The 26,265-nt window shown below is 44.3% G+C and overlaps 2 protein-coding genes across 3 annotated transcripts; one reads left to right on the plus strand and one right to left on the minus strand.

Annotated features, from left to right (window-relative positions):
- Positions 1-4,463: 4,463 nt before the first annotated feature.
- On the minus strand, positions 4,464-12,405 carry ATP5F1A (ATP synthase F1 subunit alpha). Its single transcript, XM_067315267.1, has 12 exons — positions 12,260-12,405; positions 11,140-11,218; positions 9,937-10,106; positions 8,958-9,131; positions 8,707-8,873; positions 8,405-8,553; positions 7,244-7,395; positions 6,889-7,113; positions 6,675-6,782; positions 5,806-5,950; positions 5,421-5,571; positions 4,464-4,673 (listed from the first exon to the last, which is right to left on the minus strand). Exons 1-12 carry the CDS (start codon positions 12,317-12,319, stop codon positions 4,592-4,594), a joined length of 1,662 nt encoding a protein of 553 aa, XP_067171368.1. The 5' UTR covers positions 12,320-12,405; the 3' UTR covers positions 4,464-4,591.
- Positions 12,406-12,560: 155 nt separating this feature from the next.
- On the plus strand, positions 12,561-24,280 carry HAUS1 (HAUS augmin like complex subunit 1). 2 transcript variants are annotated; one of them, XM_067316079.1, is made up of 9 exons: positions 12,561-12,625; positions 14,150-14,324; positions 15,495-15,630; positions 16,675-16,809; positions 17,749-17,872; positions 18,678-18,743; positions 20,408-20,479; positions 22,435-22,482; positions 23,967-24,280. In XM_067316079.1, exons 2-9 carry the CDS (start codon positions 14,291-14,293, stop codon positions 24,048-24,050), a joined length of 699 nt encoding a protein of 232 aa, XP_067172180.1. In that variant the 5' UTR covers positions 12,561-12,625; positions 14,150-14,290; the 3' UTR covers positions 24,051-24,280. The 2 variants fall into 2 exon arrangements, with proteins under 2 accessions (XP_067172180.1, XP_067172179.1); XM_067316078.1 differs by lacking the exon at positions 12,561-12,625 and adding an exon at positions 12,833-12,892.
- The last annotated feature ends 1,985 nt before the right edge of the window (positions 24,281-26,265 follow it).

Here is a 26,265-nt window from a genome sequence, read left to right on the forward strand (position 1 = left end):
GGCGGCGTTTCCCCTTCGCCTGTCGGACGGACGGAGAGCTGCGGGCGTGGGAGACACGTCGAATCACCACGAGAAGAAATATTTTAGCAACAGCCCAAACTCAAGTTTGCTGCACACCGTTTACTCATCCGGAGGAGAAGGACACCCACCTCCGTCCCATCAGACTTCAGCTACGGCGTTGCGAGCGGTGACGCCGTCTGCGCCCCGCAGCACGTGGGTCCCCAGAGGAGCCCGGGCTGGGCTCGCGAAGGAAACGCTGCCCGCCCCAGGCCAAGGGGAACCAAACAGAGCCAGTCTGCTGGGATGGAAAGCCTCCAACTGTGGTAGGATGGAGCTTAGCTCGGCTCTTACCGCTTACAGACCATGCCGTGCATGGGCCTGTCTCTGCTCTGGGGCTGGTTGGCCCCTTGCACTGAGTATTAAAGAACTGAGCTCCCCCAGCATGAGGAAAACGGGCGGTTGGACAGAGGAGACATCCTCCGGCTGAGATATGGGCAGCGGTGTGAACTCGCATGTTGTTAGACACCAAAACATCCTCACAGGATGAGGCCCTTACAAATGCCTCGACCTTCGGTAAAGTCCTGAACTTGCTGCGTCACAGACGCCAAATTCAGCACACCGAGAAACGTGTCCGCAGGGAGCCAAGCATCACTCGTGCCAGCGCTTTTGCAACAAGCTCCACAAATGACATGTTTTTCTGAGAACGCATTAATTATCATAAACACAGAGCGCGTCACTGGGTGCTCGGAGGCATCACCTTGCACAGCAGCACACGATGCAGCCAGCACTGCGCAGAACAGCAGCTTGTAGGAGCACCCTGCAGCGCTTAGCCCCCAAGGAGAGCAGGCAGCAAGGGCAGCTGGATACTAGAGGGGGATTTCAGCAGGACAAATGAATCACTTGCACTGAGGAGGTTTGCAGAGAGGTGCTTTCTTTGCTCTGTGTTCCCCAGCCTCACCACAGGAAGGTACGGGCTCAGTGAGATAAATTCACCGGGGGGGGGGTGGAAACAGGCAGCACCTCTGGCTTAGGAGCTGCACTACAACTCAACGGAGTTTGGAGGAATGGTTTGGGAAAGTTTCACAATGCATGCATCCCATTCTTATCTCTGCCTTAGGAGTTCGTGGTATGTTTGTTGTATGTTGTTTGTTTTTGTATCTGCGTGTGGTTTCACTCAAGGCTTTGAAGAGGTTATAGCAATTTCATCTAAAAATATATCGGTTGTAGTGCAATCTGATCAGCTGCAAATATACAAAAACCTCTGAAGTGTGAATTCTGAATAAATTTTCAGTCACATTCACTAGCACATCAGGGCTGGGTTTGTATTTGATGCGTTATCAGGGACGGACAAGACCACAGGAACTTCTCATGAGATTAATGACATTTCTTGCTGATATCAGTTTCTTGCTAAGAACTGTTAGCCCATTTTGGACAAGGGCTCCATGAAGTTTCATGTGTGAAAGCTCTGTATGAGCAGAGTCTCTCATTATTTCTCCTACATACACTCTCCCTCTGATCTGATCTCACGGGAAGGGCACACTATAAGAGAGGCAAATAAGACCAAACAGGGTTGAGAAAGAAATAAAGCAGGACAAAATAGCGTGGCTCAAGGCGCAGCAGCTTAGAGCAGCATACGCAGCTGTTGTCATAAATATCACAACGCAACCACACATCACAGCTTTGGTAGTGATCACACATAGATTGGGCATTCTTGCAGCGTTATGTGTCACCGTACAAACAGAGCATGCAAAAACAGACACCGCAAGCCCAGAGGAAAAAAATGTAACAGACACAAAGCAAATGGTGCTGGAGCAGCACAGCAGGTTGATTCAGGAGTATGGGGCTCATCTGAAACCTCACAAGTGTTTCCTTGTTTTAGAAATTTTCCTCCATTCTGGGTGTTTCTGTGATCTCCTCCCTTGCTATCTGTTCTTAAGATGATTTATTTCGACCTAGCCCATACATACACCCAACAGAAGAGGACACAAAGCCCCCCAGTGGTTACCAAGAAGCAAAAGTATAACACCCCCCCCCACACACACACATCCCTTTCTCTGCTTTTCAGCACCACCCCGCGACCAGAACATCCCACAGCACCTCACAGGACTTCCCAACTCATCTCACTTGGTTGGACTTACCAACCTTGAGCTTGCTGCTTTCTAACTACAGCAGCACAGAAGTAAAATGTGACACAGCTTCGCGCTAACCAACAAGTAATTTGGGTTCAGTCACTGTGCAAAAAGAACGAAGAGAGCAACAAGCTATAAAGGCCATCTTGAAAGCAGTTTGGAGGGCAGGTATGTTCCAAATTTTTATTGTCATACAGCAATGAACCATGAGGTCAGGTCAGCGCTCTTCAAATGGGAACATATGTAGCAGCCTTAGAGTCATACAGCAAGAGTTAATGCATGAGGTACTTCAAAGACAGTGTCTGATAATAACAACTATTGCCACCTTCAGCATCCCCGTTACATTTAAGTACCACTTTCCTGACACAGAGAACTCTTAGACTATACAAGTAATTTAGGGCAGTCTAAGCAAAAAGGCTCAACCACAATATTCTCATGCTTATGAAGCTTCCCAGCCACGTTCTAGTCACGTGTACAGAGATGGGATTGTGAAAGAGAAAAGCAATTCAGTCGGAAGCCCGCCCCCAGAAACACAGTGCTATTTTAACTTGCCAGCTCTTCCTAGAAAGATGTGACACTACCGGACTAAAAATAAGTCAGCTTTCCTCAGAATTTCTTAAACATTTTAGTGATATATTCCATAGCTTACATAATTTGCTTCTGAAAAATGCAACATTAAAAGATAACAGCTTCACCTTAGCATGTCTATGCTGTGTAAACATAGGTGTTATCTGTAGTAGAGCAGCGTTTGCTCCTGAAAAATTTTTTCCTTTCCTACAAGGGCAAAAGGAAAGGATGCTGACTGAGGTGATCCCAAGACAGGAACCTGGGTTGCCCCATGCAAAGCAGTTATGCTCTGCTTTGGCAGTATTTATAGCACTTTCACTTAATCAGATCTTGCAGAAGGCCCCTAACTGTGCTTAGTGTCCCATATAGCCTGATGGCAATGAGACACTGCATGGGACCTACACAATAGTGTTGAGGGATAAGTGGGATTTGGTAACTGCCAAAGGGGGGAGAGGGTGGGGTGACTGTCTAGAGCGCTGTTGCAGAGGCAAGTGCTCACAGCCTCAAAGCACTCAAGCTAATACTACAGAAGCTTGTTAGCCTGTAACTGTGTAAAAGACTGAGATGAATTGCTTTCTGCTACTTGTAATAGCAACACAGGTTTGAACCCTCAGGGGCAGGAGGCTTCTATGAAGGGAATAAACTGGGGTTAGGATAAAATAGCCCCACCAGAGGCCCTGAATAGTCACAGATGCTACACAGTATAATGTTCACCTAGGGTGAAGGGCAGGGTTCCAGCGTACCAGATGAAGTGTGAATACACCACAAGAACTGGGATGACAACCTGAATTAACTGGCAAGTACTCTGCTTAGTGTCAGAGTCAAGGCAGAACTACAACATTTTAATTTAAGGACAGAACTGAACATTTTTTCCACACACACACACACACCCCAGATACATGCTCCAACACCATAAGGCCACCAAGTGTAGCATACAGAAAGTCAGGCATAAAATAGATGCTCAGGTATGTAACTCCCCCTGCCAAGCCATTAGGGATTGCAAGGAGTTTACTGACAGGACCGGAGTGTTACTGACAGAAAATGATGGCATTTAAATCTGTAGCAGTTCCTGAAACAGCTAAATGTGCAGCTGTCCTAAGATACCAGGAGAGACAGTTCTGAAAGAACCAGTTCTCCGAAAGCAAGTACAGTAATAGTTTCAAGATTGGCTTATACTAACAGCTTACTATTCAACTGGCCAGGGTTTCCCCCTCCCCCTTTCACCTACTACAGCTTCTCAAACGCCATGCTCCAGCTGCATGTTTTATGTTTAACACAAATCTAACCTTACCTGTGCCTTACTTTGTAGCAGGAGACAACTTCAGAAGCAGCTTAATTTCTGCCAGGCACACTTCTATTGAGCTTCCTTTGACAGGCATAACTTCAGGAAACTCAAGGCACCCAGAAAACTAATTACACAGCAACTTTGAGAAATAGTTTGTTACAGTATCAGACTTGTGGCTGCTAGAAGATAAAGAATACTATGAGGTCCAGATCAGTTGTCTAGCAAAAAGAATAAAAGCTGCAAGAATGACCCTTAGTTCTGTCACTATAGAAACTGCCTAAAACACAAAATCCAACTGCTCCCCCTACAATAAGTACTGGTATGGTTAAGTTTGATCCACTCAACAGTAAACATGCCCTGACTTTTCTGAGTTCCTTTAGCAAGCCTGTGTCCAAGTTTGCTTAATTCCTTGTTCTCCTAGGCATGTGTTGCTAAAGTAGCCAATGGGAAAGCCAATAATTAGAAGAGTCAGAATAACCAAGCCTTTTTACATGGAAACTTTTATTCTCAGTGAGATCTGTACATTCAAGTCGCACGTACTTTTATGTCTTTGATGGAGCCGGAGCACGGGATCATGACAAGAGCCTGGTCTGTGTGAACGGTTAAGAGTTTATGCCTCAAAAGTAGACAGGAAACTTGTGACTATTTCCTTCAACTTAGCTTCTGTCTGGTCAGAGATCTTCCCTTCAGTCCTGTTGAGACAATTTAGTTAAAACTTCTGACCCAGGAGTATGATCAATCTCTCACTAAGGCAAGAAAACTTTACAATGAACCTTCCAATTTCTAATAAAATTAAAAAGTGAATTAACACACTTCTGCTTGATGCATGAAGCTTTACCACTGAAACTAGTATTAAAGCTCCCTTCTCCCCAAGAAGGGTTAGCACTGTAAAGGAACTAATGTTTGTCAACAAATACTTTGAAAATAGCTGTACTAGTGTTCAACAAGGTTCTGTCTTCCAGAGAGGACTCAATTTTAGACACAGATGAAAGGTGCATGATCTGACTCAGGGGAACACAAGCTAAAACCATTTGACAGGATAGGACTGTGGAAATACTCAAGCTTCCAATAGCCAACTCAGTGGCAAGGAAGACAGCGAGCAGCACTCAATCCACAGAACTGCAATAGTTTACAGCTATCAAAAATATGGGAACTGACTAGGCAAAGTGATTTCAACACCAAATTACAGGAGAGGCATGCAAGCAGGTTTATTTTAAGCATCAGGTGGATTTCTTAATTAAAAACTGCAGATGAGAAACTGAACTCTGAAATGCAATTAAAGAGCAGTAGGCAGGTTCATTTAACTTCTGTAGTTCTAGAGATCGGCATAAGGCCTGATGTTTTAGGATACATTACATTAACAGTTCAGTGATCAGTATTTAGGCTCTAGTTTTCAGGTCACTACCCTCAGAATGAAGTAAGATAACAAATTAACATACCTGATAGTAGAGAGGAGTGCCTGGTGCTGGCTCAGAACATGAGCTAGGAAAGCACTCTCAAATTTAGTGATTTTGCTGGGCTCCAGCTTGTCCAAGTGACCTCTTACTCCAGCATAGATGACTGCAACTTGTTCCTCAATAGCCATGGGAACTGCATAAAAGAAAGCACTGATACCATTGGTACGTCTTATATCAGGATACGCCAGTACTACACATACTCCTTTCTTTGAAGACTGACTGCATATATAGAAAATATGGTTCAAATAAGCCTTCATTTAGCATGTCCACAGAACTCTGCTCTTAGTGCAGGCACAGAAACCCACCTAATTAGCGCACAAGATTCGTAGGAAATGCAGACTCGACTCGTTACAGCCAAGACACCCACCGTACTGTCCCTGCTTGAGGAGCTCCGTCAGGCGCACACCACGATTCAGCAGCTGTTGTGTGGCAGCATCCAGATCAGAACCAAACTGAGCAAAGGCAGCTACTTCACGATACTGAGCTAATTCCAGCTTCATGGTACCTGCCACCTACAATACAAGACACAGGTCAGACTGAGTTTGACCAGCTTTGAAATTAATCCCCTAGTTAGCAGATTATCTTCAGCTGACAGTTGTCACAAATCAGATTTGCCTTGCATACCAATCAAGTGAATTTTGAACATATCATTATGTGATTATGTGAATCTTGAACAGATCATTATTTCCCAAAAAATCACAGTCTGTTTAGCTTTGTAACTTGTGCTACAATTCATGCTTCAGACCTTTCCCTTGACATCTGATCATTTCCACTTCAGAGCAATCATCTGAAACACTTCCCAGGCTTACTAAAAAGACAAGGAGGATCTCAGAGTAGGTAAGGAAAAAAATCAGTAAGCTGGATACCAAGAGCAGAGTCTGTAGAAGGCATGCTATTCCAGTTGATATTAAACCTCTGCAGTTTCATATGTAGATTAAAAGTAGCATGGGGTTAAGCAAGCATTCTCCGTATCTAGGTAGATCAGTACCCAGTGAAGCATAATGAAAAACTTACTAGTCCTGCATCTTTAAGCAGATGATCATTCCCTTCCCACCTCTCAGCAGGAGAGGGAAATACCAAAAGAGATCACACAGATTTGTTCTTATAGAGCTTCAGAAATTATTTCAGAATGCTAAGGAATTCGTGCTGTTTCCTCTGTATTCACTACATGTTAGAGTGAAATGGGTTAGACAGACTCATTTCTAATGAGAGAGTGAGTAGCAGTTTCATGCTTACCTGCTTCATAGCCCTGGTCTGAGCAGCAGAGCCTACACGGGATACAGACAGACCAACGTTGATGGCTGGACGGATACCTTTGTAGAACAGCTCAGTTTCCAAGAAGATCTAGAGGAGAAAATTGCTTTATTATCTTGGTCAGAAGCCTGAAAACTTACTTTAGAGACCTGCCACTAAGTTACACAGAAATACAGACATGTAGAGCAAATCCTACCTGCCCATCAGTGATGGAGATGACATTAGTTGGAATGTAAGCAGACACATCACCAGCCTGAGTTTCAATGACAGGCAAGGCAGTCAGAGAGCCACCTCCAAAGGAATCGTTCATTTTGGCTGCTCTCTCCAGCAGACGAGAGTGCAAGTAGAACACATCACCCGGGTAGGCCTCACGACCGGGTGGACGACGCAGCAGCAGAGACATCTGACGATAGGCAACAGCCTGCACAGCATAAAGGCAGCTCTCAGACTTCAATACTTCACTTGACAGCTTGCCTACCTACACCTGAGGTGATCTTACAGCTACAGACACCAACACTAGAATATGAAGTCTACAAGCGATGTTTCCTGACCTGCTTGGATAAGTCATCATAGATGATAAGAGCATGTTTTCCATTGTCTCTGAAGTATTCCCCCATGGAGCAGCCCGAGTAGGGAGCCAGATACTGAAGGGGCGCAGCATCAGATGCTGTGGCAGAAACCACAATAGTATACTTCATGGCATCTGGAAAGAATTGTAGACACACGACACCATAAGTATATTACATTATCATGCCAATAATTAGCAAATGCAACATGCATGTGAAGTACTAGTTACAAGGCAGACAAAACTATCTGCTGAAGTGAGAGCAGGCAGCATCACTATACAGTTCCAGAAAGAATGTTTTGACACGCCAAGGTAGCATTTCTATCTGATTAACTCCAGGAGTTTTAAGAACAAAGTTATGGCAGCTAATTTTTAATACTTAAAGACTTCTTTCCCATTTAAAATGAATTTTAGACTTTGATTAAACACACTTAAGCTCTAGAAGTCAGAGGCCCAAAAGTCCATGACTTCCTGGAAACCACGGTTTCCTGGCTTCTGCAAGGAACTACCTTACTTAAGTACCTTTTGTTTCACAGTTCCAAGCAAATTAGTGTCATTAAAACATGTTTCTTCTGCTAAGTATGACTACTTGACCAGTAGGCAAGAGGTAAGGTGCCTGATCTCTTGCAAGTTTTGTTACATATGCAGCCTTGGTCAACAAGATCAGTGTTTCTGGAAAGATGCCATCACTTAATCCCTTACACATGGGGTAACGAAGTCTCTCCACTTAAATTCCAACTGTCATTCACACCAATTTACCTACATTTGAAACAAATGCTACATCAATACTTATAGATTATAACTGTAACCAGGCTTGCCTGACTGCCGGGAGGAAGCTCTCTTAACTCCACTGAAAAAAATGGAGACTTCAAGAAGCAATTCAGTAGTTTTGGAAGGCTTATGTTAGAATTCTAATGTTCTGTGGTGAAAGCATTCCCCCCCGCCCCAGATACCTAGAAGGATTTCTTGTCCAGAGAAACAAGTGGTTCTCACAGAATTCTGTCTACACTTGCAACTAGGAGAGTTCATAGTAGTGTTCAGCATTTCAGTCGATTAGCCAGTACTTCCAATTTAGTACACGTTATAATAATAATGAGAACAGGGTACCACTAGCTCCCACCATGATCAGCCTTCTTCAAGCCCGTACCTGCATCAGTGAGCCTCTTCACCAGCTGAGCAACAGTAGATCTCTTCTGCCCAATTGCAACATAGATACAGTACAGCTTCTTTTTCTCATCTGTTCCATCATTAAACCGCTTCTGGTTGATTATTGTGTCAATTGCAATTGAAGTTTTCCTGTGTAACACAAATAGAGATTACTGAGTTAAGCTGCCTATGGTTCTCCCAACCTCCACCTAGTTTTGTGTTTAGCTTTGTACATTCAAACACACTGTACAGTACTGAAGTTTCTGTATATGGAAACAATTTTAGCTTAGACATTTAACTTACCCAGTCTGCCTGTCACCAATGATCAGCTCACGCTGGCCACGGCCAATGGGCACCAAGCTATCCACAGCTTTAATACCAGTCTGCATAGGTTCACGCACAGAGATCCTGGGAATGATCCCAGGAGCCTTTAAGCCAACTCTCCTACGTGTCTTAGAAGTAATAGGACCCTTAAAAAGGGAAAAGAAAAAAACCTGTTGCAGTCTATATCACATAGAAGCAAAGAGAGGCAGTAGACACCTAGTTACACTTACCTTCCCATCAATGGGATTGCCCAGGGCATCTACAACACGGCCCAGCAGCTCTTCCCCAACTGGAACATCCACAATGGCACCAGTCCTCTTCACAACATCCCCTTCTTTGATCAGTCTGTCATTACCAAACACGACAACACCAACATTGTCGGGCTCCAAGTTCAAGGACATACCCTAGGACAAAGATCATGCCATCCTGAGAAAACCCATACCAACGTTTCCAGTGAATTCTTGCCAGTTTACCACTTATGCGATTATTCTACAATGTGCAATAATGGACAGAGGCTACCTCAATCTTATTTGTAACAACACAATATTCAGTATTCTGCTTTTATGTCCAATGCATCTATCTTTTCCCATACTGATGAGAGAATCTGCCTAATTCTTCAGCTTATTAAATAATTTATTACATTTGCAACAGTCTAGCATGAAGTCACTTCTCTCCCTAAAGAAAACAGAAATAAGCAGGGCTCAAATAGGAATTGGACAAGGGAAAAAAGATCTGGTTTCTTATCTGCTTCACTTAATTAAAAAGCAAGTTAGCTCATTAAAAATGCTGGAAGATGTCTGACTTTTAGGGAACAGTCTAAGCCTTTTTAACTCTGGCCTGTTCTTTAGACTGTAAGAAGTCATACTGTATTGGAGCTTAGAGGCCATTCAGCAGCAGTAAACAGAAAAGCCAGCCTGAAACTAAAGAAAGTAAAATCCTACAGCAGATTAGCTCTTAATACTTCCCAGGTAGAGGCAAATAAAGCTCAAATGTTGGCCAAGAACCAGATACTGATATTGAAAGCAACGCATTATAAATAAAAAGAACATTTCTTTTTTTGCAGTGTTATTTCAACTAGTTACTCCATATTTAAGTTATAATGAAGTCAGTAAGAGTCCCATGTGGGTAATTCCAAGCATCATCTCAGACTCCTTAGAAAAGTCTTCTTTATATTTGCAAGCTAAACAAGGGGATTTAGTGAAAGCTTACCTTCAGTCCAGAAGAGAATTCAACCATTTCTTCTGCTTGGACATTTCTTAGGCCGTACACACGGGCAATACCATCACCAATCGAGAGCACACGGCCAGTCTCCTCAAGTTCAGCAGAGGTATCAGCTCCCAAAATGCGTTCCTCAAGAATAGAGGATACCTCAGCAGTGCCTGGAAAGAAACATTTCAAATAAGATCCAGCATATTAAGGTGTAGTATGAAATCAGCAAGCTCATCTTGAGCTGACTGTTTCAGGTATTCCACAAGACCCAGCAAGCATCACTCTTCCTTAGACATAACGCACAAGTGACATTCTTCATGCTCACAGTCAATAAAAGCAGTTTCATCTTATCATTATGAACCATCGTTAATGACTATATTAAACAGACACCTAAGTCCTTCAATACGTTCTACGCTATTAGCAACCTCTCTCCCTGGAAAGCCATTAGACTAGATAGGTTAGACCTAGATCAGAAAGTACAGAACCGCAGGCAGAGCACATACTTTGACTGTAGGCATCAAAATACATTCTCAACCCATTTTTAATCCAAGATCCAAATACATTTAAATATTTAATACATTTAAGGAATGAGTTGTTCAATATAACCTATAAGAAATATTCCTCATCTTCTTCCAATTTCTATTTGGCAGCATGTCTCCAACAAGTTGTGATTCCCTCAGTTGGGAAGCAGTAACCAAGGAACACTGAAACTCCCATTTCCTAATAATACCTTTAGTGACCTAAACCCTTTCAAAAATTGTACATGAACAACTACCAAAAACACAGCTATTTGGTGCCAACACCTTCTTTAAACACCAAGATGCTGGCAGTGGAAAAGTTATACTCAAGGACACAAGGTCAAACCCAAGCACACTTGGGAAAGTCATCCACTCCCTTCTACTATTATAAAGCAGATACAAAACTGGAACTTGAGGCTTTTTCAGACAATTCTGCAGGAGTTAAAGACAGAACTGAACCACTGTGAAGCAGTTAAACTGAGTAAGCCAGGTTTGACATGGGACCACTCCCTTGAACAGCCAGTTCACTATCAATCGCTGCCCTTAAGGGTTTTGTCAACTGATGTGCACACCTCATGTTCTAAATTCAAATTCTTATTTGCTGTTAACTATTTCACTAAGTTAACAAGTTTGAAAAAGCAAATTCTTAAAGAGTACTCTTATGTGCATACATTTTTAGACTCACCAGTTTTCTGGAAACATGTTTTGGAGGCATGGATGTTTCTTGTAGCAACAAATGCTGCACCCAGGGTGTTTCTGGAAATCTAACATAAGCAATTGTTTCAGCAAGAGTAAAGTTTCCTTGATTAATCAAAAAAAGCACTATTTTAAGAGATATCACAGTGAAACTTCTTATCATGCTTAAAATGTCTCAGTTTTGAATTATGCACCACAGAGCTCCATTCACAAGGTGTAGCTCTGGAAGCAGGTCTAACATTATTAAAGTAGGACAAATAATATAGGAAACTGTTCTAAATTATTTGCTGCATTTTTTGCATGGCCTTCATACCGCACTAGTGTCACCACTGCAGCACTGCGGCAGCTTCCACAGCAACACCTCCTCTAATCAGCCCCTTTTGCTCAAAACATCAAAAGCTTGAGGCACAGAGAAATCAGTGCCTCCCTTACAGTTCTGCACAAAGGAAAATAAGATTTAGCCTTCTAAGGGCTGGCTTCTCTCAGAAAAAAAAAAAATCTAACTGCAGAACTGCTGAAAAACAGCTAGAATATAGAGAGTTTTAGGGAAAAAAAATGATGATTAATGATCTAAATGGTTATGGCAATCTCACGTCTCAGAGAGAGCTCCCAGTGCAGTCCTGCAGGAGCGCTAATGACGCTTCCCTGAAAGGCCGGGAAGGCCTCTCCGTTCACCTTCACGGGGACGGTGACAGGGAGCGGATCGTGACAGATCTCTGCACCCCACCAACACCGAAACACACCCGCAACGAGGCCAGGCTTTGCAGCTCGGATGCCCAGGCCACGCCAAGGCCTCGCAGCTTCGGGGCCACTGAACGGGACCCGGCAACACCGCCTCCAACCTTGAGGGAAAGGCGCCCCCCGCACCCCCTCCCCGGGGGGCGCCCGCTCCCCCGCGGCTCCTGCCGGCCGGGCGCCGCCGGTAGCAGCGCTGCCGAGACGAGGGTCCCGGCACAGCCGCGCTGCGGGGCCGCGGCCCGCCCCCGCCGGAGCGCCCCCCTCCCTCCCGCCGCCCGCCACAGGCCGCGGCCCCTCAATGTCACCGCGGCCCCCAAGATGGCGGCGGCGGCCTCCCCCCGCCCGCCGCTCGGAGGCGAGGACGCGCTCACCAGTCCGGCCTGCCGCGGCAGGGAGCGGGCGAGGGCGGCGGCCACGCGGGCGGAGAGCATGGCGGCGGCGGCGGGCGGTGGCTCCTCCGGACAGGACTCGACGGGACGCGGCTGCCGGCCCCGCGCTCTCTCCACAAAATGGCCGCCGCGCGCTCCGCCCCTTTTGGCGCCGGCGCCCCGCCCCGTGGCGGCGGGGCAGAGGGGGTCATGACCCGGAAGCGGTTCCCAAAAGTCTCCTTTCCCTCAGCCCGTCGCGGTTGTTTTATTCTTTTTCCTCCCATCCCTGCAGCCGGCGGCGACTCACAGCTCCGGAAAAATATACAAAAGAGGAAACGGCGCTTTTAAAAAAACAGCCCCTTGCGGCAGGTGTACTTGAAACGGCAATCAGCGGGCGGAGGGGCGCGCGAGCCCCGCCCACGGGGCGGGGGCGTGGTGCGGGGGGCGTGCTCACGCCCCTCTCCTCCGCTTGGCCCCGCCCCGCCCTGACGTGCTGCCTCGCTCCCTCGCTGCCGTGGACTACAAGTCCCAGGAGGCACTGCGGCGAAGGAGGGGCGGCGCGGGGGAAGCCGGGAAGGAGGCGGGAGGCTCAAGGCGGCGGAGGAGGCCGCTGCCATGGAGGGGAAGCTCCAGCGGGTATTAGTGGGCCCCGGAGCGGGCGGGCGGGCGAGCGAGCGGGCCTCTCCCTGTGAGGGACGGGGGGCTGCAGGGTGCCCCGTGCCGTGGCCGTGGGCTGCCCCAAGGTGCCCGGGGAGAGGAGATCGCCGGCCTCGGCCACCTCCTTCACCCTGCGCCTGTAGCTCTAGCGGGAGGTTGATGGCGCCTGCCTCGCTGGTTAACGGCCCGGGCTCGCTGGCCTTTAAGTACAGGCAAGCTCGCAGCAAGTTTAAGGTGCTGCGTGATAAAAATCCCGCGTGCCTGGGATTAGGGCGCCTTCAAATCGTTGTGGCTGGAGAGAGTAGCAGAGAGGAGCGGTTCACCCTCTAATCATCAGCTTGGCGCTTCTGTGGCATCCCAGGGTTTTCCTCTACGTCTGGTTCCTGCTGCGTGCGCCTAAGGGCCTGAGGGGTTTCGTTCCTGCTGCGTGCGCCTAAGGGCCTGAGGGGTTTCTTCCTGGCGTGGCTCGGGGTGGTGGTCGCTGCGGGCAGCGGGTGTGCGGGGTGTATGGCTGAGCTGCTGGTGTGGGCAAAGCCGAAAGAAGGACTTGCAATAATGCAATGTCTCCTGAAGTTAGGAGACGGAGACCATTTCCATCAGCGAGTTGCCAAGATGACCTTAGGCAGGAATTTGTGTTACCTTAAACTCCCACGTGTTCGGTTAGTATCAGCCATCACCTAATTTTTCCATGGCATCTGAGAGCACTGCCTTGAAGTCTCCTATTGCTGACCTTCTCTTCTACGGCAGAGGTGGTGTCTGCAAGGCTCACGCCTGCAGGTCCTGGTGACCTTTTCTCCCCTGCTAGCCAGCAGAGACTGTTCTAGCAATAACGGTTTGGGCAATTTCATCTTATCCTGCTTGAATGCTGTTTTCACCACCTGCCCAAATACCCATTTAACACCTCCTAGATCATTAGTGTGTCTGTAGCAAACAACTCGGGGGAATAGAAAGATAAGTTTTTGTCATCTGGAGATAAGCAAGTACTTGGAGAAATGAGGGAGATTAAAAAGAATTAAAAATGAAGGGAAATAGTTTTCTAGACTGCAGAGGGTGCCTGAAGAAGAGGCAAAAGAATGTCTCCCATTTTTCCTCTTGTCCTTTGAGGTAGTAGGAGTTTTTCTTCAGGAATTTAGAGCTTGCAGCACTTTCTGTTTCTCGCATCTGTCAGCTATTTTCTGTCCATTCAGTGACTGTTTACTGTCTTTTTTTTTTTTTTTCCCCCAACTTTTCTGGTAGGTTACTTTATGGCTAAAGAAAGTATTTGGGGATCAGCCCATTCCACAATATGAAGTGAATGCAAAGACCATTGATATCTTGTATGAGCTTGCTGAACACAATGAAGCCAGGGATAGGGATATTTCTTTGCTGATAGATGACATGAAGCAGAAGGCAGCAGAATATGAAGCAGAAGGTGAGTTTGAAGCTCCAGTTCTCAGTTCCATCAATGTTAGAGTTTTTCTTAGTGACCATATAGATTGTCTCTGTTAAAACCTTAGGAGAAGTTATGAAAGACTATCAATAAGCTAACCATTTGTTCTGGTTCAGCTTTTACTACCATACACTTCATGCTTTCCTTTCACCAAAATTCAGTGGCATAAGGTTGGTCGAGAACGATTTCTTAAGCCAGCTTGAGCAGGCTGTAAGTATGGGCAAGCAGATTAATTGCTGAAGTCTCCTTACTTGCTGGGCTGGATAGCACAGCACTGAAATATTGGCCGGATAGGCAGGTGAGCAACACTGCTGCTGATTTAAGAGTCTAAACTGGTGCTTATCTCCTGTTGAGGAAAGCACTTCAGGAACCTGAAACAGCAATGAGGTGATTAAGTTATGCTGTAGCTATCTGGAGTGAGTGTTGATAATGTGTTTTTCTGGAGCAAGTGCGTGGTTCAGAGGGCCATAATAAGTTTTTAACATATCATATACTGAAGGATTGTGCCTTTAATGGCTTTTTTTTTTCCAAGAAGGAATTTTACTTTTCTGTGAAAAGACTGATTTTGTACACATGAAGACATTGTTTCCCCTAAAAACCCCACTTGTTTTTTTTCCCTTCAAGTCTTCTAGTGACTTGCCATCAAATAAATCATGATGGAGACTAGATGGTTGCATTAGGCTGTCAGAGAACGTGGGCATTGCCAGTCAGGCGTGGGTATGAGCTCTGCTGCAAATTCGGACTCCTTCAGAAGGATGGCTTGTCTTTCCTAATACGGGTCTGTCGTGACAAGCATGTGCATGCCAGGAATGGGTTTAGGCTGAGCTCCGCAGTTCTCTGCAGAGGGAAGACCTGAGCGTGCTCATCACCATAGCACAAGGATAAACTCTTGTGTGTATGAGTTTAGACACGCCAGTCAGGGAAGGAGTGGAGCAGCTCTCTTCCTCAACACAGTGAATTTGCTTGACAAGCAGGAGTGTGACAGCAGTTTGGCATGTTTAAGTCTTCTTTTAAGATTACTCTTCCCCTAACAGTGGAAATGTAACCAAAATTTCTAGAGTGGGATTGAATTCTAGCTTCAGAGAGTGCTCTCTAGGCCTCAGAAGAACAGTGGTATAAAAATTACTAATTTGGCTTGTTTTTGTTTTTCAGCTAACTATCTACAGGACCTTCTCACAGAAAGCCTGGATTTTTCCTTAACTAGTCTGTCCAGTGAGGGCACCGGCTACCTAAATGAGCTGGTGAACAGCGCGATGACACTTGAAACAAAGGACACTTCTCTTGCCAGGTAGTTCTTCCCACTCTGCACCAGGGATGATGGTCTGTGCTGCTTCCTTCTGGCTTTTCAATTCGATGGTTTCAAACTGTACTTTCACACAGGACTTTTACTTGTCCAGCTTTTTTTTGCACAGCTTGGGCAACTTTAAAGGATGTGGGAACTGTGCACAAAGCTGCAACTCCTGATTCTCCTAGCAAGGGAAGTCTCTGAGGTTTGAAAGGTTAAATCCCTCTTTTTCCCCTCCTGCTTTTGTGGTTAGCGGCTGCAGGATGCTGCCACCAGGACTGCTGTGGCAGGTAGCACAAGCTAGAGCGGCTTTCACACAGCTTAGGCAAGGACTGAGGAGCTGTAACTGATGGCTCAATCTCAGCTCTTCTCCTTTCCCTCCCTTACCCAGCTTCACTTAATGTCAGGAGTTTTCCTTAGCTCAGCCACAGAGAAGCAGTAGCTGTTAGTCTGCTCTTCCTGGGCCCCTCTTCCTTGCCTAGCCTCACCCCCAATGCAGTGTGCTGAGCACTGGCAGTAAGGAAAGACCAAGATCTACCTTGGAATCCTTTTTTTTTTTTTTAATGGTCTTCAGGAGCTTTGCTCTTCTAGCTCTTCTCCTGAGCCAGAGAGCAGGCAGCTATGAACCATTTGGGAGGAGGAGGAGGTGACTGAAGTACTGCTGGGCATGTCTCAAGGATACGTGTTTTCCGTGACTGAATACAGTTTCTCCCACAGGTGGCTTGGCAAGCCAGGAGTGGAGCTCTTGAATATGTCAAGTTTGGGGGTTATATCCGCTAGAATGCTAGGTCTTGCCTGGCCCTGCCACTACTCGGATTGCTGGGCCATTTCCCCTTCCAGATGAAATTGTTGTTAGTTAAGGGAAGAAGATATCCACAGCAACTTCTTTACTTTCCTCTTCTAAGCTAGCTGGCATTTGTCAGATGTGTCATAACATGAGAACAAAAACACAAGTCATTTGTGGAAAGTATGGAAAAAATAATAATAATCCTGAGTTTCAGAAGAGCTGACTCCTGAATGTTCCTGCTGAATCTCTCATTTCATTAGTTTCATCTCTGCCATCAACGACCTGACTTGGGATCTGTATGACACGGAATCAAAAAACAGAGAAATGGAACTGGAATTGATCAGCATTAAGAAAAAACTGACTGCCGCGCTGGTGCTGGAAAAGCGGTTACAAGAGTGAGTAATGAATGAAAAAAGGGAAAGACGTGAGCAGTATTGCTGATCTCTGCGGTGTGGTACATCAGCTGTGATCACTAGCAAGGATCACTGAATTTTCAGGTTTATGGTGCATCTCTAATTCACAGTATTTGACATCATCTATCAAAAGTCATGTGCTATAGGCACATCCAGTAATCAAAAGAGATTTGGAGTACCATCAAACACATTATTTTAACCCCCAAATGGGCTAAAAGCAGTTGTCACATACGGGCTGGTGTCTTCCACTGGTTGCTTTCAGCTGAGGTTGAAGGTAAACCTGTTTTGCCTGCCACAGTTAGTGTGGGTTTTGTTTTGCCTGCCTCCATCATTTTGACAACAAAAAAGACTTCTAGAAGAGAATCTCCTTTAACTAGTGCATGGGAGACTTAAAAACAAAAATTCAAATCCTTTCCCTAAAGGATGTAATCCGTTTTAAATGTTTGGTGAAGCATAGCGGCATCAACCTCTGCTTTGAGGGGACATTGGTCCAGATGATATCCGCAGGTCCCTTCCAGCCTAATTATTTTCTGATTTTGTCATTTAAAGCTGCAACTGTCGTGCTACTTGTAGCAAAGATACTGTAGCTGTGAGCTTATCCCAGGTTTGCCATGGCCCTTTTCTGATTTTAAGTTTAGATAGCTTAGCAGATCTCTAACTAATTAGTAAAGTACACAGTGCGTTACACCAAGTGTTACTCTGCTGTTAGGCAAATGGCCTTTGGTGGTCTGGAGATAACAGCTGTGGATGGTTCCACTGGAGAATCTTGCAGGGAAATTCAAGTGCTTTCTCTGTTCTCTCCCTTCTGGTGTTGGTTGTATTGCAGGGTTTAGCTTGACTATAGATGATTAAGAAGTATGTATATAGTGGTATCTCTTTGAATGTAAAGGTTTGCTTGCTTTTGTATTTTTTTTTTTTAAGGGACCTTAAAAAAACAGAGGAACATTTGGAGGTAGAAAAAGCAAAAGCTGAGAGCCGATCCCAGAACTTGAAGTTCCTGAAAGACAAATCTGAGGATTTCAAAATCAGGATCAAGGCTGCTGAGGTAGATGGAAGGAATTTTCTAATGAGACCTTGTGAAGTGGTAGCGCAGCCATGGCTGGTTGGGCCCAAAATTGTACTAAGAGACATCCCTGGAGTTTCCTAGACTTCAGGACATAAGACTCTGGTCCTCTTAGGACTCTGGCTACCATGCTTTGGTTGTTCCTACTATGCTTTTTCGCCGTGACATCCTATAGTAGATGCAAGGACATATTTTCTTTCACAGAGAACTGTATTAGCTCAGATTACCTTGTATTTACTCTGAGGTACTCTAATATAAGAGTGTACAGTCAGTTAGCAGCAGAGCAGCTGACTCACTGTGGTAGCTTGTGGGTCAAAATTCTGAATATAGCCCTTTTTGAGATTAATGAATGGTTAAACATTGAAGACACAAGTTGTACTGTCTTTCCGTTCACCTTTCTTGCATCATGAAGGATGTGTGAATGTTTTATGTAATTCTTGGGTGCTGTCCAATATTTTGACAAATCGGAGGTGGAAAACATTGTATTAGACTAATGACACTTTATTGGGAAACCTCTTCCCAGCCTTTGCAAATGCTCTTCTCCCACTAGTTTTCTGGAAAGATCTGTTATTATTAGTATAAATTTTAGTAGTAGCTGATTTCATATAGCAGCTAGATCTACGGTTCAAATAGCACACGTTTCTGTTGTTGTTAGCAAACTGCGTTCCTGTTCTGATCAAAACGCAAGTTAGCGGCAACATCTTTCTCCTCTCTGTTACATTTTGCTGTCAGTTGTGTCTGCGTGGTGGGAAAGTACATCCTGTACAAACTGTCTTCTCATTTGTAGGAGCAGCTTTCTGCCACAGGGTTGGACCAGTCTTTGACGCATCAGTCACTAGTGAACCTGTCTGAGGTAGGTCTTTTGGTACAAGATGGATGTTTCTGCAGTGGTACGGGCCCGTCTTGTTTGTTGTGTGGTTTCGGGAAATGCACTTTGTCATTTGACTACTTGAACAGAAAAAGAGGTCCCAAGAAAAATCCCATAGGCAGATACCTCTGAACTGAGGAATGTCAGATGGGTCTGTCTCTCCTGGAAGCATCTATGGGTGCTGAAGTTGTGCCTCTTCTTCAGGGTTAAATGAGCACTTGTTTTAGACTTGGGAAGAAGCTTTCCCTCTGGAGTGATTGAGCGGAACAACTGGAATCTTTATTTTGTTGTATTTTGTTTTTTTCCCCCTTTTCCACTTTCTGCCTTTGTCCGTAATTGGGCAGGTAGTCTACTAGAGAATTTTGTATAATAAATAAAAAGCTACTGAAGGAATATTTTCAGGGAATTGGCAGTCCCTCATCTGTCTGCTGACTCCGTGATCTCTGCTGTAAATGGTGTGGACAGTCTGGGGAATATATCCTGTGACAGGGTTGCCTGTGTTTTGGAAGTTACTAGATAAAATGACCCAGGTGGTTCCTTCTAGTATGTATGAAATAAACCCGCTCTCAAACACTTCTAAGCAGGGGGAAGAGGCAGTGTGAAGTCCAGGTTCTGAACTACTGTGTGCCTTCTTCTTGTGTCTCTAAAAATAACATTTTTGGATGTATTGTAAGCCCAGCAGGGTAATAAGTTAAAGGAAAAAGCATGTTTCTTGTATTACTAACCATTTCTTTTTTTTTTGGCTTTTCCTGCATGTTAGTTACTTTGAACAATGAAAGTAGCTATCCTGATTTTACTTTGCGGTTCTCATGAACCGGCGCTGGGTGGCAATGTTTACATTGCACAGTGTTTCAGAAGAGCACTAACCAAAACCCATTTGCTGTGGAATTTGACATGTTAAAAATTATAGGCAATTTTCTGTAGGTCTTAAGTTTTATCTGACCTTTGCCTTCTAAAACCTGAATATAAGGGCAGGTTTGACTCACTACCGTTCCTACATCTGCTTTGCTGAGAGCTCAGTTAATTGGGCGGCGTGGATGACTTCATCCTCATAGCGCATTTTTTCCTTTAGGTTGATTATTTATAGAGGGTTGAGAGCTGTGGAAGGTGCTCGGTTTTCAGCCCCAGAGAGAAATTATCTCCCCACGTTCATCGCGTGAGCAAAGCAGTGCAAGTGGCAGGGGAATCTTTCTTTGCTGCCACATGTGCAAAGCCCTGTTTTTACAGAGAAGCCACAGGCATGAGAACCTCGCTCCTTCCTTCCTCACTTCTCTCTCCTGGCCTACAGCGAAGTTGCCACCAGAAGGCCACTGTCTGGTGGATTTTAAGTTAAAAACCTCTCTCCTTTCAGGGAGGTAAGATCAAGTGGTTATAGTGTAGGAAAAAAAACTGTATATTTTCAAAAAGGAAGAAAAATTAATTTATACCTCAGGGTTAAATCTGGGCTGGGTTTGACTGACTGGTAACTGTGATAACTGAAAGAATGGTAGATCTTTATTTTTCCGTAGCTTTTGAGAAAGATCATCAGAGCTCTAACCAACGTGTGGATTCTGAAATGCTGTAGATAATTGTAGATCTATTTCATTGATTTGCATCACTTACACAAGTAAGACGGTAGAATAAAATCTGCTGCTTTGCTCTGTTCACAGAAACTGGCTGAATTAGAGCAAGAAATTGTGCCTTTGAAGACGAAACTGGAGTCCTACCTCGATTTAACTCCTGTAATTATTTTTTCTCTAGTCTATTGTATTGCCATCAGATTAGTTTTAATGGAGTTCAAAAGGTAAAGGTTATTGTTGCAGTGGTTTCAGTGGACAAATATTTGCCGTTTTAAATCTCTACAGGTCTGTTAATGAACTGTCTAAACAGAAGATTATACTTAAACGAAAGGCTATTTATTTCTTGATGAAAAACAAGAAATTAAGTGTGTCTACCAAGTAAGCTGTTTTCTTCTAACAAAATGCATAGGAATGTGACAGGAACAGAATGGCTGGGTGAGCTCAGTATCAAGGTGAATTAAACAGAAATTAGACAGAAGTTTGGAGGAGGAAAATAAAATTCCGTAGTATAAAAATATGTGTAAAATTTACCAATAATTTTAAGTATACCGACTAGGCTGTCAGTATGGTGGACACAGCCCACATGCAGAGGTTGAAGCTCTGAGCAAGATTTAAAAGATTATGAAAAAATACCCAAATGTAGGCTCTGATTCCTAAACAAGAACTCTGTCTTTTGAGTACTGGCCGCTCCATCATTTCCTTTGATCTCTGTAGAGGGTGCTGGATGCTCAGCTCTTCAAAAAAGCAGGTCTCATTTAGGTAACCGAACTGCTGTTTTGAGAGCCCTTGTCTGTGTATCTCTTCCTCATTTTTAAATTTTGGCTATTGTCATTACTGGTCACTGTGTTAGCAGTTACTCTCAGGCTGGCTCATGAAGCACTGTTTATTTAAAGGACTTCAGTCATTTCAAATTAGGAGAACCCTTGCTGCAAAAGGTTTTCAGTTAAGGGGACTTCTGTAAACAACTTTACAGAGACTTAAAGAAATTGTGGGTAAACAGGAATTGTTTAGTCCATAAAACAGAAGGCCTTGGCTTTGCATCAAGTCTGCACATTTTCCACTTGTAATGCTTGGGACTACTGAACACCAGTCTTTCTCATTTCCTTTGAAAATTGCCCTTACTTTTACAGATGAGTATTAAGGACTTCCCTCTTTGGTGTTCAGAGGAGATGTGGCAATAATTGGGGAGGACTGTGGAATGGATTTTGGTTTTATTAAATAAACCTGTAATCTAGACGGTCACAGTTGCATTTAAGTTACCGGATACGGCCCCTGTTATCTCCATATCTGAGCATCCAGCAACCTGTAGTATAGCTAACCTCTTAATTCTTCTGTGTGAGAAGAGAAAAAGACTTAATGTTTTTATGAATGGGGCAGAGAAACCAAGAGACTTGTCCAAAATTACATAGAAAGTCTATGATGAATTAAGTCTCTTTTATTATAGATTAGGGACCTGCCTGTTGACCACCCTTTTCTCTTCGCTTTCTCAGTCCCTGCGTTGAGTTCCTGCCTCTAAACACATTTTGCTGCAACCTAGCTTCTCCTTCATACGGCTACTGCTTTCCTTCTCCTACAAGAAAAGGATGAAGGGAGAGGGTGGGATTGCTAGTCATTTAATCCATCTTACTCTGAGAGGCAGCTGCCACGACTTTCCTCAAGCAAAACAGGCCATTCAAATTGGATTAGGTTCTTCAGTTCCCTGCTGCCCCTCCATCTTGCTGTCAGTGGAGACAGGGAGGGCCCTGGGGCCTCCCTTCTGGTGCAGGCAGAGTGAGGGAGAAAGGCTTATCCTTGCACGCTGCTAGAAGCTTTTTGTGCTTTGGAAGATTCATGCCTGAATATGTTTAAAATCCAGTTCCTTGGCTGGCAGTTTTGAGAAATTCGTAAGTGTTTTCCTAGATACTAGGTCTTACTAAACTTTAAAAATGTATGTGACCACCCCAACCAAAATGATGTTAGTCTCTTGATGTCAGTACCTTTTGCACGTGAACAGTGTATGGAAAACTGACTTCATTGTTCCCAAATTCCCCTACGGCATGTCATTAAAGTCTTGCGGTGATACAGGGACTCTGTGTTCAAGCTGAAATACTGCTTTTTATGCCCTTTTCTCTCTTTAGAATCCTTCCCTTGCACAAGTGAAGATTGAAGAAGCAAAACGAGAACTGGTAAGAGTTTTTATTTCTCATAGAGACTTAAATGGGTGCTGTCATTCCAAAACAAGCTATATGCATTAATTGGTTGTGAATTTATCTACCTTAGACTGTAGTCTTAATGATCTCCAGAGGGAAATTTTACTTTGGTAAGGTAGAAGCCGTGCATATTGGTAGGAGGAACTGTTGGAGGGATGAAGCCTAAAGCTACAAAGGCAGTCAGGCATAATGATACCAGTGGGGATTAAGCAGCTATATCCCTCTGGATTTTGTCTGCCTCACCTGCCAGAGTGTGTTTTCACTCGTGTTGCAGCTTCTTGGTCCCATGACCTTCATGAATCCTCAAAGGTCAATAAGTCCTATGTTTTATTTAATAACTACCTTGTGGCCTGCAATATAGACCTTCCCCTGTAAAACATCATGCCCGATTCATCTGTGCTTGTGTAATCTGCAAGCGTGATTGCTGGGAAACGTTTCATCTAAAGCTGTTTTGGAAGTTCATGTGTAGCTTTTCAAGGTGAACTGGGCCCAGTTCAAGCTCAAAACCTGTCTTTATGCCTTTGGGCTACGTCCTGCTTGCTTGTAGACACAGTGCAGGGTATTCGGTGATAAACTCTAAAGCTGTGATCAGAATCATGGTTACCTGGGAGTATTTGGTACATTTTTGGCTGGGGTTGCTTGGGTTGGTGAGGCACCTGTTTTTGTTTCAGAAATATAAATCCGCCTTAGCAGCATGAGGCTTTTATCAGGTCAGACTGCTCACCGCTGGACCGAATACCTGTTCAGCTTGAAAGTCCCACTGGGGCACAGTATAAAGGCCATTCAGCTTGTTTAGCCCTTCATTTCGTGATTTCTTTGTAGTTCTTAGTAAAAAAATTTTTCCTTTGCATTGTAAGCTTAGTAATAAAAAAAAAAAAAGCCTCTGATTTACCAGCATTCCTTGCCTGTGTCATGTTGCAAGAACTTGAGAGATCGGGGCATGGAGTTGCATTTCTGCTCAGCCTGGTAGTTGTTTCTAAAAACATCAGCTCCAAGGAACGCAGGGCAGGGCTTCATGGACTGCTGGTGTCTGAAATGCCCTGCTTGGTCAGTCAGTGCAACTGGAATGAAACTCTTTACTGCTATTGCAAAAGGTCTGATGACCATTGAGGCTAACAAACCTGTTTGGCTTGTTGTGTTTGTGTACGTTTGATGCGTAAAATGCCTCATTTAATCATTTAGTTTACTTTTGGAAATTGTACTGAGAGCAGTGCAGTACTGAAAAGCACCAGATAGCGTTGGGCCATTTTGTCCCTGGTCTTTGGTGCATTGCTAACCAAAATCACTTATATTGTCAAATTGCCATTTGCAGTAGTAGTGAGAACTTCCAGTTCAATACTGGGGTTAATGAGTGCTAATAGTATTCACGAGATCTGATCATTGTGGAAGTACTTGTCTAACAAGAATATTAGGAAACTGCTTTGCAGTCGCTAAGTCCTCTTGGTTCTCTCTCTTGCTAGGATGCCTTGGAGGCAGAGTTCTCGTCGCAGCTTGACATGCTGACTCTTTCGATGCCAGAGCCCAGCAAACTCCGATTCACCTGAAGTGGCCTGCGTGGAAGAAGATGTCCTTTCTAATTGTCTATTTGCACTAGTAAAACCTATTGGACTTCTAAATGTACTTTTGCAGCTTTCTGCCTTTCTCTTCTTGCTGTTGGATGGCACACTTGTGACCTTTCAGCAAGCATGCTCGTTTTTTACGGTTCGTGTAGCCTTGCATTTGTAATCACCTATTTTTCCATAAAATAAACCCCAAACGCTCTTGTTTCCTTAAACAGTTTTTCCATAGGTGATACAGCTCTGTAAGTGGCCTCCAGATGGCATCCTCATCAGGAAATGTCCCTGTCAGGATTTGGTTGACCTTTTTGCCTCCGGCAGTCTAACTGATCTGGGAGTCTGGCTTCCCTCAGTCTCCCTGTCCAGGCTCTGGAATGCATTTTTTTTTTTTTTTCCCCCCCAGGGTCCCCTCTTTGGTGGTGCAAATATAATATGACAGACTCTTTACACCTACTAGATCATTGGGGTTTTTGCTTCTTTATTTTATTCTGCCTTGTCAGCTCAGAACTGAGGACACATCAAGTTTTTCCACCCATAGCATGTCTAACATTTACTGAGTTTGTGAAGACAAATTCTAGACTTAGGTCTAGAGCACATGTAAGTTTGGGCATTTTGGGCATCAAGAAATTTAACTGCTCCTTCCCATTAAATGTCTTCAGCACGGATTTGATATATTAATCAAAATGACTGATATGGAAAATTGATCTAGGGCTCAGAATAGTAGTTCCCAGTGCCTGAGTCCTGCAGTCTGAGACAGCCAACAAAGGGCAATTTCTTTTTTTCCTGTGAGATGGTTGTCTGCTTTCTTGGGAACAAGCTGAGCTCTGACTTATTTCACATGGGTCATAGTGCAGGCTTCACGTGGTAACAAATCTTACCTCTTGTGCAGGTGGGTAAAAGCTGAGATGAAATGTGCCAGCATCAACCTCCTAAATATCCACAGTGTCTTTGCAGTCTGAGAAAGTGGAAACCCATTGTACCAGCCTGTAAGGTTTGCCCTTGTTCAAGACTAAGTCTACTGTTGACAACTTTTTTATTTAAACATTATAAATAGCACTAAGAAAGTGGTAGTAGGAAAATAGCTTTATGGATAGTGAAGTAATAACTTTAGAAACAAAAAATGGGCTTTACAGTAAGACCTTTCTAGGTCTGAAAATATATGGGTATTTTTGCAGATCTACTGTGGGATGTGATCATTTTTAACATAGGCTGTCCCTTCCCACTCTCTCTCTTCAAATAGGTCCCTAGAAGCCACTTCTTTCCTCCACACTAGCCATAAACACCCCCAGCATTTAAAAGCTGTTTTGTACTAAAAAGCAAGAGTCCTGTGGGAAGAAGTAAGATCTATAAATAGTGGCAATACTTAAGGATCAAGCACAGACTGGGCCTCTTTTGTAGTGGGCAGTGTTCAAACAACAGTGATGCTCTCTTGGTGACAACTCGTAGCTTCGTTTGCAATTAGAGTCGCAGAAGATTATGGTAACGGTATGCTGTGTTGTGCCTGTCCCCAGTAGCTGTTAGTTACTTCACTGCAGGAGTTAGTTTCACTGATTTGTAGCAAGGGATATTCTTTCAATTGCTTGATCTCTTTCCTTGAAGCAGTAGGACTGTGGGATCTGTATCGATGATAATGCTTAGCTTGGGGTGCATCCCTGTGATGATTTCTAAGAACCTGCAAACTCAGAACAACGCCAGGCTGAGTAAACTGCCACGGTCTCATCACGCTGTGGCCTTCCTCAGGTATTTCTTTCACCTTGCCAGGGAAAAAATTGAAAGATGCTCTGAAAGCCCATACTTCTGTAGGAATCTTCTGCTTCTTCCATATCCCAAAGGAACTTGCTGTTTAGTTTCAGGGTTTTTCTCATTAAAAAGTTAGGAAAGGATTATTTGCCTTCGTTTAATGACTATTTGTCCTCAATTCTTTGTAGCCTAGAAGTCAAGGTAGCAAGAGCAAGTGGAAGAACTACCTTTGTACAGGTGGGCTAAACAGGCTAAGGGGAAACTACCTCAAGGAGGTAACAGATGTGGGGTGCAGAACAGTCATAGCAGTGTGGGACCTAGAACAGATACCGCCATAGCTTACCAAAGACCAGGCTGAAAAAGGCAAGATAGTGGTCTTTGAATCTGGAAAGAGCACAAACTGATCTCCTCTTCCATTGCGGAAAGGAAAAGAAGGCATAGACTTCAAAGGCATCAAACGATA

Source organism: Apteryx mantelli, chromosome Z (genome assembly GCF_036417845.1).
Source record: "Apteryx mantelli isolate bAptMan1 chromosome Z, bAptMan1.hap1, whole genome shotgun sequence".
NCBI lineage: Eukaryota > Metazoa > Chordata > Aves > Apterygiformes > Apterygidae > Apteryx > Apteryx mantelli.